This window comes from Emydura macquarii, unplaced genomic scaffold (genome assembly GCF_026122565.2).
Source record: "Emydura macquarii macquarii isolate MOO-44397 ecotype Brisbane River unplaced genomic scaffold, CSIRO-AGI_Emac_v2 contig_691, whole genome shotgun sequence".
In the NCBI taxonomy this organism is placed as follows: Eukaryota; Metazoa; Chordata; order Testudines; family Chelidae; genus Emydura; species Emydura macquarii.
Window position 1 is genome coordinate 16,509,210 of NW_027130828.1, and position 17,513 is coordinate 16,526,722.

The 17,513-nt window shown below is 50.7% G+C and overlaps 1 protein-coding gene across 1 annotated transcript in view; it reads left to right on the forward strand.

The window, feature by feature from the left end:
• Positions 1-17,513, forward strand: part of NIBAN2 (niban apoptosis regulator 2) — an 89,028-nt gene that overhangs the window by 35,617 nt on the left and 35,898 nt on the right. The window contains exon 2 of the mRNA XM_067542166.1: positions 11,112-11,242. Coding sequence (XP_067398267.1) covers positions 11,112-11,242 — 131 coding nt within the window. The remainder of the gene's footprint in view (positions 1-11,111; positions 11,243-17,513) is intronic.

Below are 17,513 nucleotides of genomic sequence, written 5' to 3' on the forward strand. Positions count from 1 at the left end.
CCAGTTGGAAGGCTGCCAGAGGAGCATCTGATCATGCCAACTTTTCTGCAACACTGGGCCAAAACTCTTGCTGGAGTCACACACATGAGACGACAGAGCCACTGGTCCGGGCCACACCCTGAACTGTGAATCCTAGCTCACTGAACCCTGTGAACCCAGTGTGAATGCTACTTCCCCATCCCATTCAATAATGAGGACCGAGAGCACGTCCCCAAAGAGGGCAGCAGTTCATGTGGTGTGGGTGAGATTCTTAACCTCCACCCAGCCTTGCCACAGACGTGTTTGTCAAACACGTCTGGAGTGAAGAAGTCGGTGTGAGGAGACGGACTGCTATCCTGACACAAGCTTCTAGGGCTTAGTGACTGCTCCTCATACTGACTGTCCTGCGTCCATGACAGAAGAAAGGATTGTGGTAAAACCTCAGGGTGAAGAACTTACACCCCGATAGGTGCTGCACTGGGGAGTTATGATCTCTGCAGACTTTTTATCCGCTTCCATCCTTTAGGATCCAGGCACATCTTCATCTTCTCTGTACTATTCGCAGTGCTCTTCACCAGTGTACCCAAGGGGTTTGCAAACAAGATGAGGTTGGTCCTTTCCCCACCCCTTATCTTACTAGCGCCATTTGCCACTGTTCCCGTGAAAGTGACTCTGAAGGAGCTGCAACCTGAGCTGAAGTGGAAGAGCCTTTGGCCACCTTTTTAAGCAACATCCTCTGCAGGGGTGTGTGGGTGGCCTGGTTAACGCTCTCCAGACGCTGCTGGTTTCCTTGACGAGGATGCGGCGTTCTTTCCCTCCTGCTATCTGCAGATCTCTGGGATAGATCAAATAGTTTCTGAAATGGCTGGAAGTGACGTTAAATCTCTCTGTCTCCAGGGCAAAGTTGAAGGAGAGGAATTCAAAACAAAGGTCCCACCTGCCAAACAAAACTGCTGCAAATCGCTCTGGAAAACCTTCAGTTTGGGGGAAGTCTCTGCTAGCACCAGAAGCTCTGGAATCCACTGGCGCACACGAGCATCGGTTTCTATAGCAGGGGCAGGACTGGTCTGTGAGCAATCTCTGAACGGAGAGCTAAGGAAGCTGTGTAGTTCTGAACTCACGAAGCAATCCATTGCTGGATGCAGAATTCCAGGCTGGCTGCAATTAGATGAAAAAGGCCTGCTCATTCCACATGAACTTGAGCAGTGCAGGGCTGTTTCCAACCATATAGTCTCAAGGGCTTTATCTAGACTAGCTGTAAATGACTCGAGCAATGAGACTTACTTCTGGTTCTTCAAAATTCCAATGCCATGAAATCATTCACTGTCCACAGGCTACGTCACTGTACAGGAATGATCCTTTGTACAAGACGGACCCTGGAGTGTATTGGTGGAGCTTCCGCTGACCATGTGAAAACTTCTTTTTCTAACAGATGCAATGAAATTAGCCTTTTCGTAGTCCTGTCCTGCCCCGCTATAAATCTCTTAGAGCTGTGTTCTACTTGCATGTAACACTTCAGTATGCACGGGTGGACAGTCAAGGAAGTATCAAGCTCTCTCGTGCATTTCCAACCACATCTAGGCTAACTAAGCTCTCGGTATCTAGCAGTTACTGTCCGGTCCTCCAGGGAATGTTCTTCACATGTGAGGGTGAAGCTTATTGGTTGAACTCAATGTTCCGCACCGTGTCACATGGGTGGCACTCTGAAATACGTCGAACGTGGCTCCGCCCCTTGCTCACGCAGCTTAAATTCAGTTCTGATCTCACTTCTTATCCCAGCTCTTCTCTGCACTGGAAGCTAACGTTCCAAATCCAGCTCTTCACGGCTGCGCCATGCTGTTTTTCTCCTCCACACCCGCTCCATGTGTGTGGAGCAGGCTAAGGGAAGAGAGCCCATCCACCACGCAATCAGATTGGAGTCTTGTGTCTATATGAAGAACGACATCTGGCGGCAACATCTGGGGTGTGCAAAACTAACAGAGACTGTCACTGGGAGGGAAGCGACCTGTTCTCTGAAGCTCTGCTAAACCTGTTTAAAAGCCTCTTAACCACCCACTCTTCTCTCACTGTTAGCTTAGACAATAAAGGGGGAAGCTGCCTGCCTCCACATCAGTTGGCTTATTTAATGCTAGCTTGTGGCCTATGAGAGAGGCTCCAATTGTGACTCTAAAGCCAGCAGTTTGAGAAACTCACTGATTAGAACTGGCTGGAAAATATAAACGGTTTTTGCAGGAAACGTTGAAAAATGTCAACTTCCTATTAACTATTTTTTGACAAATATGAAAACTGTAGATGGAAAAATTCTTTCTTCCAAAAAAGGGTCTATGGAAAATCTTTGACTAGTTCTAGTGTTAGGAGCAACTTTGTTTTAACCTGCTCCTTGCATTCCGGGAGGAGGAAGATTACTCGAATGATTGACTGGTTTTTAATCCCACACTCTTGGGTTTGCAGGCATTTTAGGGCATCTCCTCCTGCTTCCTGATGTTCTGGTCTGGTGCGTCTTGGCTGCTGCCTTCCCTGTGGAGAAGAGAACACTGCTCCCACCCTCATCTTTTGCTTTGCTCTGCTCTGAGGGAAGCGAGGGGCACAGTGCTGCTGCTGGTCACCTGTGCTCTGCCTTCTCCACTTGGAGTAAGTCCAAGAGGAGTTTTTCTGATGCGAGAGAGGAGCTGGAATGCAGCGTGCTCGTGCGTTCCCTGACCCCGTACGAACTATGCCACAAAGCAGCCGAAGCTTTTGGCTTTGAAATCAGCCCAAAGAAGAGTGCGGTGGAAGTATTCTGGCTTTTCTTCAGCTTAGCTCTGGGGGTCACGTTGAAAGGCTTAGTGCAGTGACTGCTGGAGAACTAGGCCCACGTTCTCTCGTCTTCAGTAAGGGAAGCTCTTGATCTCCCCAGGCTTGTGTCTGACCGTGTTCCCACCTGGGCACACGGGGGAGTGGGAACGGTGGGGCTGCAAGGTATCGGAACGGATTTGGTGGTGCATCAAGAGAGCTGGGGATTGGGGGTGGGGACGGGCGTGATTTGGGTGGCAAATGCCTGTGCTAAACTGACCTTCCTGCTCTCCACATTATGGCTGCCCTTTGCCTTCATGGGGACCATGGCAAAGGTAGCACACGTCTGACCTTCCCTAGCTCCGTCTCCGTGGTGCAGGATGGGTATCGCTGGTGCCCCAGAGCCAGGCTGATGCTATCGTTCTTGTTGGACCCCTGCTTTCTAGCATGGCAGAAATGCCCCACACGTGATTCTTAAAGGGGCCCTACAGCCTTAAACGCCCCTACTTGATCTGCTGTAGTTACAAGTGAGGCTGGAGTTCTTCATCTTTCCAGTCTGTCAGCTCATGCACCTGACCATACCCCTCCGCTAGCCCAGCTCAAATGTGGGATGCTGGGGGACAGACGTCCCGTATGCGGGCAGGTTAAAATGGTGCTGGGTTTCCTTCCTTCGATGTGCATCAAGTACGTGATCCTGCATTTCTGATGCAAACAATTCTCAAAACAAGGGGACAGCAAAACTACGGCATGTCGGTACCTTTGGGGTTATAAAATCTGTGGCTTCCCTCGCTGAGAGACCAGTGAAAGGGGGTGTCTGTGTCTGTACACACTTGTCAACACTTGGTGTAGTTTGCACTGACTTTTTTTTTTTTTTTTTGCCCCCCCACCCCCACCCTTTTTCCTCCGCTCTCTATAAAGTCGGTCACGTCCCCTGTTTGTGGTGGGTCCCTCGCACAGCAGGAGAAAACGATCCATTTCTTTAAACAGGATTTTCTTGTAAACCACAGCAGCTGGTTAAGAGGCAAGGAATGGGTCAGAAGCTACACTCAAGGCACTTGTATTGACTCATGCCACGTAGACTCTGGCCTTTCAGTGCAAGAGGGAGCTGCATGGAGAGAGCAGGAGATGAGGGAGACGTGGGGACTCTTAAACACAAAGCAGACGCTGCCTTGATCTCGCTTTCCTTGTGTTTTGACAGGGAGTCTGTGCTGAAGTCGGGGGGTTGCACAATAGTTCTCACGGCAAGTTTTAACCACGAGCTAGATTCTGTGCGATGTTTGTCAACGCTCCCCCCTCCAACCCCTCTGCCCCGGGTAGTTATTTGGGAGGGGCTGGAAACGGAGTGTGGAGGTCCCAAAGCTCTCTTGCCCTCCTCTTTAGAGGGCTGGGGTGTCCTGATCTAATTCATAAAGAGCCCCTGGGGTGTTGATCCCCCTTCTCTCAATGGGGAGAGATGAGATGCTACGCTGACTCTAATCTCAAATCTGGTTGTCTGGGTTCGTTGGAGAGCCCTGAGATGAAAACGCTGTTCTCTGCTGGACATTTCCTCTCCTGGGCCCCTGTCCCCCTCCAGCAAGACAGCAAGTCCCTCTGGGGAAGAGGAGTGTACACCGCTCACTGGACTTACGTGGACAGGTGAGTGGGATCGCATGTGTCCACAGGAGACCCTTGGACACGGCAATGAAGAGGCACCCATGTTTCCGTCGTGGCCCAGCACTGACACTGGGAGCCTGGCTATCTACCCAAAGAACCTAAAATCTCTCCAAATCCAGCTGGCAGACCTGTCTGCCGATCTCTGTCCTGAGCTCGCTGGGTCCTCTTGCTCGCAGCCCCATCTCTCTGCCGGCCTCCACCTGGTGCCTGTTTTGAAGGTGGATGCCAGGATCCTCCCTAGGGGACCCTGCCTGCGAGATCTGCTTTAATGAGCTGCTAGTGACGGGCATGTCCTTCCTCAACAGGGGCCAAGTATCCACTGGGCAGGGTGCTGACCAGGCGTTCTGGTGGTGGTGCTGAGAAAGCAAAGGGGATTTTGTCTGTAATTGCTCGCACTCCGCGTGCGTGGGAGAGCTGAGGCCCTGGCACCATGTGAGAGCAAGTGGAATGTTGCTTGGCTGTTCTGGAGCATCTGCATTATTGCAGCCCAGAGAGCTGCCAGCCGGCTCCAAGGCTGGTTGGATTATCTTGGATGGAAGCACAGAGAGGTTGCACCAGTCTTCCCTGTCGTTCCTGTCCTGACCGCTGGCTGCTGGGCTGTGGGAAGGAACAGGCCTTCTCTTCCCTGGCTCGGAGTTTTGGCAGCTAGTTGCCTTCTGTTCTGGTAAACCCAGTTTGTTAGGGTGGAGGTGGAGCGGGCGTGGGAGTGTGTTGCCAAAGATGCATGGACCCAGTTACTGGAGCTGGGAAGGATCAAACTGTTGGTTCAGTACCTGATGTCAGTTGGATTAAGGTAGCTCGTGGAGGCCTTGACCAAAGCCAGAGCCCCACCGTTCGCTACTGCGCAGTGAGATGGTCCCTGCCCCAAAGAACCTTCAGTTTAACCAGCCCAGGTGGGGAGCTGAGGCGGAGAGAGAGCGACCTACTTATGGTCTCGTAGCTGGTCTCTTGCAGAGCTGAGGATGGAACCCGAATCTCCTGGCTCCCAGCCCGATGCCTTAACGACAAGGACCCTGCCCCCCCGTCTCCTCTCCTGAGAGGATGGAGTCAGGGCAGGGGGTGGGAAGCCACTGATGGCTCTGTCGCATGGGGGTGGGGAGAGGTGGGTGCCACTGATCGCTCCAAGCAGCGGCTCCATTCTGGTGGGCTCATGAGCTCTGTTTACAACCATTTCGGGCCACCTTCCACTGGAGGAACCCGTGGCCCAGAAGAGTCCCATGGAGTTGTTCCAAACCCTAGTCCCCAGTTTGAACCAGCAGAGGCACTTCTTCCCCTGGGGCTTTGAACCACTCCGAGAGCGCCTATGAGGAAGAGGGAACCGAAACCCACCCGCAGCGGGAGCTGTTCAGTAGGTGAACTTGCTCACCTTCCCGATCCCGCTGGAGTCAGCAAGCACCAGGGTGCCTGCTTGGTGTATTCTGGCTGCTGCTGAACTCAGCGGATGAGGTCTGCTAGGTGGGGGGAAACTTGGAAAAATGGCTTGTTTGCGTGCCTCTTAAACCCAGAACCCTTCTCAAAAACCAGAGGCGGAAGCTCATACCCTGCCTCTCTTCCCCTCCCCCCGCCCTGCATCATTGCTGATAGCCACTGCAGCGTTCCTATCCTGCACCTTGCCGTGGTGAGCATAACCCTCTTTCTGCTCAGCTCACCTTAAGGAAAGCTCTGCTCCGTGTGCTTTGCAAGGTGAGTGACAAGCCGATCCCCCTGGGCCCCAGCTGCCATGTACGCTGAGGGCCACTTGGAAAAATGGCTTGTTTGCATGCCTCTTAAACCCAGAACCCTTTCCAAAAACCAGAGAAAGCGGCTACGCACTTACGCAGGGCTGCGGGTCGTGCTTTTAACCACACAGTGAAGCATCTGCAGGCTCGGCTCAGAGTCCTCACTGATTGGGGGGGACACACCCTACAGCACGAATTCTGTAGCCTCACCCCTTGAGTAAGGAAAGATCTAAAGATAAGGCTGGTGGCAGAGCCTCTCTCTGGTGATTGTATCCCAACAAGACCATTCTTTCTCCAGAACCACGAACAATTGCGTCTTACTCTCACTGTACAGGATGTGCAACGTGGGTATGTTAGTATTGTCGGAACAAAAATCTTAATGTCTGGAATTTCCTGACTCTGGGATCTCAGGCATCTTTTGGTTTTTTGGCATTTAATATTTAATAAGTGTGTAACCCGCAGTTAGTCCCAGGGTAGGGTGTGATATACTGCGTGAAGGGTGGGAGTTTTAGTAGTGCCAGGTGTTGGCCTAACTCTGCTCCCACTAAAGACCATGGCAACACAGAGGCGGTTAAGTCCCATTGTTTTAGAGATGGAGTGGAAACTGAGGCACAGAAGGGGGAAGTAACTTGCCCAAGGTTGCACAAAGAGGGCAATGTCAGAGCCAGGATGGAATCAGGAAGCCTGAGTTCTCAGTTGGCGGCTGTCCGGTGGGGGATGCTCCCGTCACGTCTTGGCATTCAAGCGAGAGTCCAATAGGACCTTCTCTGCTGTTCTGTAATGTGTATTGAGGGACCCCGCTTCCCATGCTGGGCAGGCGTAATCACTGGGAACAAGCAGCCAGACCGGCTGGGGGAGTCTGTGTTGTCCCGGCAATGGGAGTGGTACAGGCAGCCTTGCGTTGCTGTGGCTGCTGATTGCACTCAGTTGCACACCTCAGAGGATCGGCCTTCTCCCACGTGCAGGGGGAGTGTGTTCGGGGGCAAGCGTGGATGCAGTATGGGGAGAAAAGACACACGCCAGAGGCTCGGCTTTGCTCGCACTTCCTCACCCTTTGCAGGCCTGGCTAGTGGATGGGTGAAGTGGAGGTGGCCGCAGCAGAGATTATGCCCTCATTCGTGTGCTCAGCTTTATCCGTACGCCCGCCTCGCATCGTCAGCCCTCAGGGTGAAAACTAGGGGACTCTGCCCCTCCCCATGAGAAACAGCCTGACCCCACCCCCTTCCAAACTGGTGCACCCTCCCAGTCTCTCCCTTGGTGTCAGTTTTATCTTAAGGGGTGGATGATGGCCGTGGGTCAAAAGGCCAGCTGTAGCTCCGTGATGGAAGGCAGCGTCGGGGGTGATAGGGTAGGACCTTCAGATTGTAACAAAAGAGAAAAATAAGATTGAGGGTTTGGGGGTGAAACAGATGGGCATTTCAGGACTTTCCCAGTGGTGTTGCTGGGATGGAATGGCCAGCCAAAACCATTCTGATTCTTAGTGTGTTAAATACTCCTGTATGGTAAGTGCACATGGTAATGTGCACAACTACCTGGCAAGGTCCCTGCCCCAAGGAGCTTACAACCTAGCAGTCCAATCCTGCTCCCCTGAAGCATCTGGGTACACCCAAGATGCATGCATGCCTTCGTGAGTAACCATGTGATCTGACTGTCAGCCAAGGCGTCCGGTTCTGGTTTCACTTCCCCTTGCCTTGTGGAATGTGGAGCGGGAGCTGGTGGGGGCAGAGACTGGAAGAGCCGAACGTGTTTTACATGGATAGCAGCTTGTGTACGTTTTCGCTTTGCATCTTCCCCCGGTGTCGAATGATCGGGAGCAGGGATCTGTGGTGGCTGCTAAATGACTGATGTGTTTGGAGCAGGCAGAGGATTATAGAACCCTGTCAGCTGGGGGCTGTGACTAGTAAATTCAGAGCCTGTCTCAGCAGTCTGCCTTCCTTTGTAGGCCCCAGTTAAATACAGTGTTTGTGCTGAGCGCTGCCTTGGAGGTGGGATAGCAAGGGCAATCTTTTTATCCCTGCTACTTACTGGGTCTGTGTCTAAACACAGCCACGCTCCAGTCTTCAGTTTCATTATCAAAGCCATGAGAACAGTGTCTGCATCTCCATCTCTCTGTCAGAAGCCCTTATCGCAGAGGATAAGATGGGCTGGGCCCAGAAGACACTTTTACAGTGGTGAGAATTGATGCCATGTGCAGGCATGGCAAGGCACGCATCAACTCTGCTGCAACGGGGGCAAGTGTCCCTTGGGGAGTCTCAGAGATGCAAGAAGCTCCAACCGCTCCCTGCACTAGGAGAGGAAGCAGGCAGGAGTCTCAGACCTGAGACATGGTATTAGGCTGCAGCACAAACAAGCCTTGATGAGAGAAGGGGTTTTCTCACAGAAGAAGCCTTGGTGTAGTTGAGAATATCGTGCTTTCAGTGTCCTTGCTAGCATAGTCCGCTGCTCAGTGTGTTTGGCATCTCCTGGAGCCCCATAGGATACGAGTTTGACTCTGTTACTGCTCCCAGCTACAGAACCTGACTGCAGAGGTTGACACATCTTCGCTCTGGAGGTTTCTGGTATCCGCCAAGTTGGTGACTAGCCTGGACTACTTGGTATCCTCCAAAGAGTTAAAGGGAGTTCTTTGCATAATCCCAAAAAGAGACAGGAAGGGTCTGCCCTGATCAAATACACATTGTAACAAAGGGGTGGCTACCTAGGGCTTGACAGCTGTTGCCATGCAGCACGTTGGGGTTATTTGGAAATGACGTGGCTACAGCAGGGTTAGAATCTGGAACTGCTGCTGTCAGTGTGTGGCCTGTGATGCAGTGGAGAAATCCTGGCGGGGCGGTGAGGGAACGGCAGTGGTACAGGCTCACTGGTCAAGTCATGCCACTAGAAGTCACCAAAAAGGTTGCTCCATCGACTGAGCAATCTACTGCCCTGTTAGAAAGTTCGCCTTTTGGTATGGAACAGCGTGTGTATTAGACTGATAGCAGGCAAGAGGGACTCCTGGGGCCCTGCCTACACTAGAAAAGTTTTGCTGGCATAGCTATACCAGCAGAGTTACACTGGCAAACTTCCCTAGCATAGACACAGCTTATACCAGCATAACAGGGTTGTTGCCGGCATAGTTTGTGTCTCAGGGAATCGCTATGTCGCCAGTTCCCTGAGATATCAACTATGCTGGCCAAAGTGTTCTTATGCCGGTATAATTTCCTCCATACAAGGGCTTATTCCAGAATAAAAATCACAGCCCGAACCAACACAGCGATGCCAACACAAGTTTAAGGATAGACCTTAGTTTTAAATATATTGTCACCTGCTCCTAGGGATATGTTCTATTCGAGTTCTCAACGATTTCCACTATCTCTTGCCCCAAGGCCATTGATGACTCTTCTCTTATGAAACAAAACTGTTGTTGAGTTCCCACCTGATGCTGTATGACCAAATCAGGGTTTCTGGAGTATTTGTAGGAGCCTTTCCTGCATCTCTCTACTCTGCATGTTGGCCTCTGCTTCCAAAGACGAGAGCACGGCTCACGGCAGGGGAGGCTGGCAGTCTGGGCGCTGGCTGGTTCTGCCTCCTGGCAAAAGTCACTGGTATTGCTGGCACTAGGAATGGGAAAACATTTCAAGTGGCACCGTGCGGGATGTCTGCCCACATGCTCTTATTCACCACTCCATTCTGAGTTGCACAATTCGGGTTTGTTTACAGATCAGATGCTGATGGAAATGTGACTCTCATGGCCGCTTGATTCAGTACGGCGTGCTTTCCACCTGCTCCCGGGGCCAGGCAGCATGTGGTGAAAGCTGCCCTCCTTTCATCAGGGAGAGAGCTGGGTTTGGGTCCAGCCTTGGGAACATGCTGGTGAAAAGCGTTCTGGATCTCTGCCACTCCCTGATAAGAGGACGGAAACGCTGCTTCATGCAGGGAAGAACCTTGTGGGCAGCACATGCAAATGAGAGGCTGCTGGTGGTGACTTGCACTGTAGCAGCTACCCATGGGCGCATGGTGGGATTCCTTCCATAACAAGGATGGACTGTGGTGCGTGCTGGAAACTTTCCAAACTGCCTCCTCTTGGCTGGCTTCTCTTGGCATATTCAGAACGGGCGGGGGAGGAAATAGGGCAGCACTGAAGGAACATGACAGCTGATGGCATTCGGGGTCAAGTTGTCTTTCGAGTGGCCAGGGTAAGGCATTTTTGGTAGGGGTGGAATTCCCCAGTGATCAATGTCCTGCCAGAGCCAGTCCTCTTACACCCTAAAAGTAGCAAAAGATCCATCTTTCTTGCATGCCTCTTTCCATCCATCCCTCTAAGAGCTACAGAGCAGGGTATGTGGGCGTGTGCCAGTAAGCCCACGTGGCATAACCACTAACGCAAGACATTGGTGAGGACGGAATGAAATGTCTCTTGCTCAGTGATGTGTGCAGTAGAAATGCAGGCCGACACAGGAAATAGGAGTTGATTGCAAACTGGGATACTACGTGGTCCTAGCCTAGGTGTAACTGGATTCTTCAGCATGGGTCTTCTATGACTCTTGTCATCAAAACAAAAGTTGAACTTGGTAGGAGGGCGGTTGTTTTTTTCCTGGCAGGTAGCTAGAATAGGAGGAGAAATGAGCATAAATCCTTCTGCTAATGCAATATAGTATGTGTGGATTACTCAGTAACCCACCCGCTAGTCATCAGAGTAAGATGATTCCACTAACTCCCATGCCAATCCCTGGAGCCCGCAAACTGGTGGCCAGGGATTTGCAAACAGCTGTGGCCACCTAACTGATAGGGATGCTTTTAGCTGGTAGAAATTCTCCCATGGCTGCAGAAAATGAGACACCTCCTTACTAATAATCTCTGTCCCACACTTTCATGTAGGAGTATAAAACCGGCTTGAGAGGAGTCTCTTCAGTAGATGGGGGAGGGGTTTTGCACGGGTGTGTTTGCAGGATTTTTGTGTGTGTTTTTAAATCAAGCGATCTCTGTTAAACCTCTCTTAATTTTGACTTTCAGAGAAAACAGGGAAGGTGCTGGGGGAATTCTGCCAGTTTTACGAGGAACAGTATGGAGTCGCACTCTTCAACAGCGTCCGGTATGAAATTGAGGGCAACGGAGGGCCGCAGTCCCAGCTGCTCCACCGTAAGGTACGAGCCAGTTTATTCAACAGGCTTCCTCTGAGCATTGTTCTGTCCTGGGATCTCTGGCTCCACTCTGCTCTGCTGCACTCCAGATGCTTGGTTTGGGTTGCTGCTCTGCAGTATTAAATACTCCCTGCAACATCTTCGCGCTCAGATCTGTCGTGAATCCAGGAATGGGGATGGGCAACAAAACTGATCCACATTCAGTGGTTAAGGACATTGGCTTGTAGGAGTTTTGTGCATGCCCAAACGTGGGACTCCTGGGGAAGGGAGGCAGATGGCCCTGGGCCAGCCTGCTGTCCCTGACTAACTAAAGGTAGCGTGGGGTGTCAGTAATGCTGCATTGTGCAGTGCGGTAAGAGTGAGCCTTCCTGATGGAGAACTAGAAATCCAGCATGAGAGCCGGCAGAGAGCTGGAGCGAAAAACCCAGGAGGGAAAGGCCAAGTTCTTCCAGTGCGGTAGAGCCAACAGAAGAAGTTTAACCTTCGTTAAGCCCATGGCTGCCCTGGAGCGCTCTGCAGTTCAAGCAGAGCAGCGGCCTTGGAGTTGAAGTCCTGTGCGTACAGGAGGTGTGTTCATGGGGGGGCCCCCGGCAGGTGGCCAGTATCACCAGAGGCGGTCGAAGCTCTGGGGCTCACTCTGAAGAAGCAGTGTGTTCTTTCTAGCTTCGGTGACTCCTACTCCAGGGCGGGAGCTGGTCCAGGCTCTTCACACCGCAGTTTGACTCTTGCACAAGTTCCAGGCTTGGTTTTTCCTCCCGATGTGAGTCAAGGGCCTTAATTGCAGCTCTGTGAAAATGTGATTCATTTCCCCTAGCCACAGAAGGAGCAAATAGGCTCCGTGGAGAAAGGCAGGAGGTACTTTGCATTGCAGCCCCGCCTTGCCCTTCACTGGACTCCCTTGTGCGATTGACTCCCAATGAACTGCAGGGATGTAGCAGCCAGAGGCACCTGGCCCGAGATGCCACGGATGGAGGGAGCAGGCTCTGGACATACGGGTGTAGCTGAGAGAGAATTTCCAGCCACGGAAGTGCTGGCGGTTTTGTATCGAATCGCGGGGTGTCCAGGAGCATGCTTGTGCACAGTGAGCTTCAAGATCGGATGGTTACATGGATAACGAGTGTGGTGCACAGTTACAGCTGCTGCTAATGCATTTGGGAAGGGATATTAAACGCCATGTTTCAGGGCATAAGACAATTTCCCTAGCTGTGGGGGGGAGGGGAGAGATTAGATGACCTAGCATTGGGGAGGCAGATTATTTCACCTCTGACCCCAAAACAGGCAGTAAACCACCTTCGGAAGCCTGTGGTACTGCTCAGCGTCAGGTACTGGATCAGATGGACAAGTATGCAAATTCCTACATTCAGAGCACAGCCTCCTACCCATTCCTTCCTGCCTCCCAGCCCCTTCATGTAAAATCACACTCCTGCTTTTCCAGTTTCCAGATGCAAATGTATGCTAGAGACTGAAGCAGGAAGCTTTCAACACCTTGCCCCTGCCAGCACTTACTAGTTTATTATTCAATAGGTCACACTGAATTAATCCAGCATCTAGAGAGTTAAACTGGTCATGTACTACAGAGCAAAGTTAATTAGCATCACTAACCTGCCCTGTGCCATAGGCTAGGAAGACCTAGGTACAGTCTAAAATGAATCCATTATTGCAATTTGTAGTAGTCTAACTGGCTGGAGCTGGCTTTGCTTAGAGGCGGTTCTGAACAACACACAACTACTGATTCATGGATTGATTTGTACTGCAGTAGCACCGAGGGTCGCCAGTCATGGGCCCATTGTGCTAGGGGCTGTACGAACACCACAAAAAGCATCCCTGCTCCAAAGAGCTTACAGTCCAAGTAGATGTATCCCTGGCCCTGCAGAGACTGGGCAAACCAAGCAGATGGTTAGCAGCCTTTAATCACAAGCATCACGAGTTCCATCTCTCGTGCTCTGTTAGCAAGAGGACGGTGTCAGAAACTTCCTGAGCATAGACACGCTGCTGATGGGTATGATTACGAGGGACACGCCCGCCAGTTTGGGCTGCTGGCCAAGACCGAATCTTGCAGCTCTTTAAGATCCAAGCTAGGTTTGCATTGTTTCCACTCTGGCAGATATTTTTCCAGGGTGTGGGGAGAGCGTTTGGGTTTCAATTCTTCACCCATTCAGTGGAGCCACTTATCCTGTCTGCTGGTCAGACCTGCTCACACTGCAGGGGGAAGAGAATGTGAACTTCGACCATAAACAAAGAGCCAGAGACAGGAAATACCAGGCAGTGTGGAGGTCGGAAGCCTTTGGTTAGAAAAGGGAAGGGAAATCACTCCTTCTGGGCCTATAATTAGGCTTGGAAGGATGAGTTTTGATTTCAGCTGATGTGTAGAGCTGAGTATCCGTATTAGTCTGTCGGTCTGACTCTCTTACTAGCAGGAAACAAAACACACCCTCAGATCTAATGTTTGAAAACTGAATCGCACTGGATAATGCTCTTTGATTATAGCATTTAGTTCCTGCTTGCTTCCCAGATTTAGTTATCAGAAAGCATGGGCATCGCTGGCCTATCTTTAACTTCCCCTCTGTACAGTTCATTTACCTGTCGCTTATTTAGATTCTAATATTTCCCAGACTGATTGTAACAAACACTTGGAGTGCGGGGAGGAGAGGGGAATTTACGTTCAGGAGATCACTCTAACAAGAATGGCTCTGTGTTGCAACAACCTTCTGGCTTCAGAAGAGCTGGCTCAGTTCCAGCTCTGGCCTCAGGTAGGTTAAGCAGTTTCTGTTAGAAACATACGCCCAGGGCTCACGTGATTCAGCGCCATTCCTCTCCATTGCAGAGATACCGCTGCCCAAGATGGCGTCGCTTTGGGAGAGCTGTGGGCTTTGTGGGGTCCCCAAGAGAACTTGGCCAGGATCTTCCAAGTTCTATAATGAGATTGGGATGTGACGGTGTGGACCCTAGGACCAGTTCTTCTCTTGTACACGTCCAACGCCCCCTAAGTTGGACTGCCAGGGAGAAGATGCTCATGGGGTCAAGGCACAAGATTGTGGGTCAGCGGATCTGGGTTCTTTCCTTTGCCTCTGCCACAGACTTGCTGTGTGACCTTGAGCAACTCTCTCTCCGTCTTGTAAAGTGAGGGAGAACAACCTCACAGGGGTGTGGAGGCCTGTTTACGTGATACCTTCCCTCCAAGGACCGCCAAGCGCTTCACAGCAGTTCACGGAAGGGCAAAGTCTGTACGAACCAGGGGCTGAGTTGTGCTCTGGGCCTGCAGAGCGTGTGCACGTTGCGGCAGGCTGCATCCGCTTCGGACTAGTTGGTGACTGTCTTGGCAGTTTATTTTTTAACGGTAGTTAACTCAAATGGCCACTAAGTGGGAAACAGCTCTGCCGGGCTGAGCTCCCCTTCCACAGCAGTGCTCCACGGGCTAGCCTGTTTATAGAGCATTAACAGTAAAAATAGGAAGGCTCCATCGCTGGCACGTGCCGCACCCACTACTGGGAACACACTGCTGTGTGTGTATTTTGTGTATGCATATCTTCCTTTGGGGGAGATGCTCTGGGACTCTTCCTTCACCCAGGGACAGGTCCTTCCTGAGCCCACTATGGCCACCCTGCAGCTGTTCTGGACTGTCCCCATTTCACAGCTAAGTGAGGCCCGTGGCTGAATAGCCCTTGTAGCCCCACTGCCCAGTGCTCTGGCTCTAGAGTGGTGCTACTCTTCCACTCTCCTAGGCTGCCAGTCCAGCCCATGTACCGGCACTCGCTCTCCATGGTGTCGCAGGGTGTCCTAGGGATTGCCTTTCTTCTCTAGCCATTCAGTTAGTGCCGGCCACCTTTGTCACCTTGTTGTAACAGCGCTGTTGGCACAAGAGCTGTCTTCTCTGCTGCTCCTTCCAGTCTAGAATAAGCGTCTCGTGTTGGGTCGCTCTTCTGACTCTCCATCTACTATAACTTCAAATCACAGCTGGAAAGCCCTCTTCTCCCTGGCCTATGCCTCTGAATTTCTCTCTCCCTTTGTTCTCAGCACATGGCTTTGCTATTTGCAATGACTGTAAAGCACTTGGAGGCACAGCTTCGTTGATATGAACTATCAGAAACTTTGCTGTAAATGTTGGTGCCTAGCCTGGCAGCTGGATTTTCCTGTCACCCATTCCCAGCAAAGAGGCTAGGGGCACGTCAGAGCATGGTTTTGCCTCTCTGCCCATCCTGGCTAATAGCCATTGATGGACCTATCCTCCATGAACTTCCTAGTTCTTTTTTGAACCCTGTTACAATCTTGGCCTTCAAAACATCCTCTGGCAAGGAGTTCCACAGGTTGAATGTTTGTTGTGTGAAGAAATACTTCCTTTTGTTCATTTTATACCTGCTGCCTATTAATTTCATTTGGCGACCCCTAGTTCTTGTGTTAGGAGAAGGAGTAAATAACACTTCTTTATTTACTTTCTCCACACCAGTCATGATTTTATAGACCTCTATCATGTTCTCCCTTCCCTCCCCCCGATGTCTCTTTTTTCCAAGCTGAACAGTCCCAGTCTGATTAACGTCTCCTCATATGGAAGCTTTTCCATACCCCTAATCATTTTAGTTGCCCGTTTCTGTATCTTTTCCAATACCAACATATCTTTTTTGAGATAGGGCACCAGATCTGTAAGCAGAATTCAAGGTGTGGGCGTACCATGGATTTATAAAGATGCAATGTAATATTTTCTGTCTTATTATCTATCCCTTTCCTAATGATTCCTGACATCCACTCAATGTGCAACAACAGTCAAAAAAGCTAACAATGTTTTCAGAGGACTATCCAAAGTGACTCCAAGAACCCTTTCTTGAGTGGTAACAGCTAACTTAGACCCCCATCATTTTATATGTATAGTTGGGATTATGTTTTCCAATGTGCATTACTTTGCATTTATCAACACTGAATTTCATCTGCCATTTTGTTGCCCAGTCACCCAGTTTTTGAGATCCCTTTGTTACTCTTTGCAGTCTGTTTTAGACTTGAGTAGTTTTGTATCATCTGTAACTTTTGCCACCTCACTGTTTACCCCTTTTTTCCAGAGCATTTATGAATATGTTGAACAGCACTGGTCCCAGTATAGACCCCTGGGAGACACCACTATTTATTTCTCTCCATTCTGAAAACTGCCTATTTATTCCCACCCTTCGTTTCTTATCTTTTAACCAATTACTGATCCAGGAAAGGACCTCTCCTCTTATTCCATGACAGCTTATGAGATAAGAGGGGGTGGCATGATGATTGCTAAATGCCTCCTACTTTTGGAGCCTTGTTTATGCTATGACACTCTCTGCTGGAGTTGTGATGATGGGGAAATTCTAGGTTGAGCAAGACCACCATATGCTCAACCCTTAGTAGAGAAAGAGACACTAAGCATCTGGGGTATTAATGAAAGGCTGGTGAATCCCACTGATTCTGATAAGGGGGGAAGAGAGCTGGGGTTGCTTGAGGGTCAGGGTGGAGGAGTAGTTTATTTTTATGTAGGATCCTAAAGTTCTTCACAAGCGCAGTGTCAGATTTTGATCAGGCTTCCAGCTTACACTGGTGTAAACCAAAGTCTCCACAGAAATCTATGGAGTTACACCAGTGAATGATCAGAATCAAACCCCATATAAGCACACAGTGCTAAATGTCCGGTACTGTAATGCAGCCTCCTCTAAGGTAGAGGTCAACCTCCTAATGGTACACTGTACACAATCTCACAGGGAAAGGGAACGTCCAGCCCAGGTGATTCGGTCGCACCCCTACTCTTACAGAAAGTGTCATGGGAACTTTCGTGTCAGGAGTAAAGTAGATGAGACACGCACAGAACCTGCATGGTACGTAACAAGCTCTGCGTACTAGCCTGTCCCATAGCAACATGGATGTCACGATAGAGGGTGGTCAGGAGCATGTTACAGTCCACTCAATGGGTGTGTTAAGCAAAATAAACTGGGGATCTATCTCTGAGGAATGAGCCCCCAGTGTTCACAATGAGCGCTGGGTGTATCACCAACACACGGATGCATCCAACCTTCCCAGTGAGTCCTGCTTAAAGGTTGCCTGTGTCATAAATCCCAGCTAGCAGTCGTGGAGTGTCTGAGAAATGGAAGCGGGTTGCAGAGGTCAGGGACATGGTGCAATTTTAAAACCCAGATGATTATGTAAGTAGGACGTTCCTCTGCTGAGCTGCTGCGGGGAGATCAGTTTAGCTTCTCCTGGTCGCTGTGGGGGCCAGTGAAACCTCCTGCCACCCAGCCGTATCTGGGTCCAGAGCCGATTGCTGGCT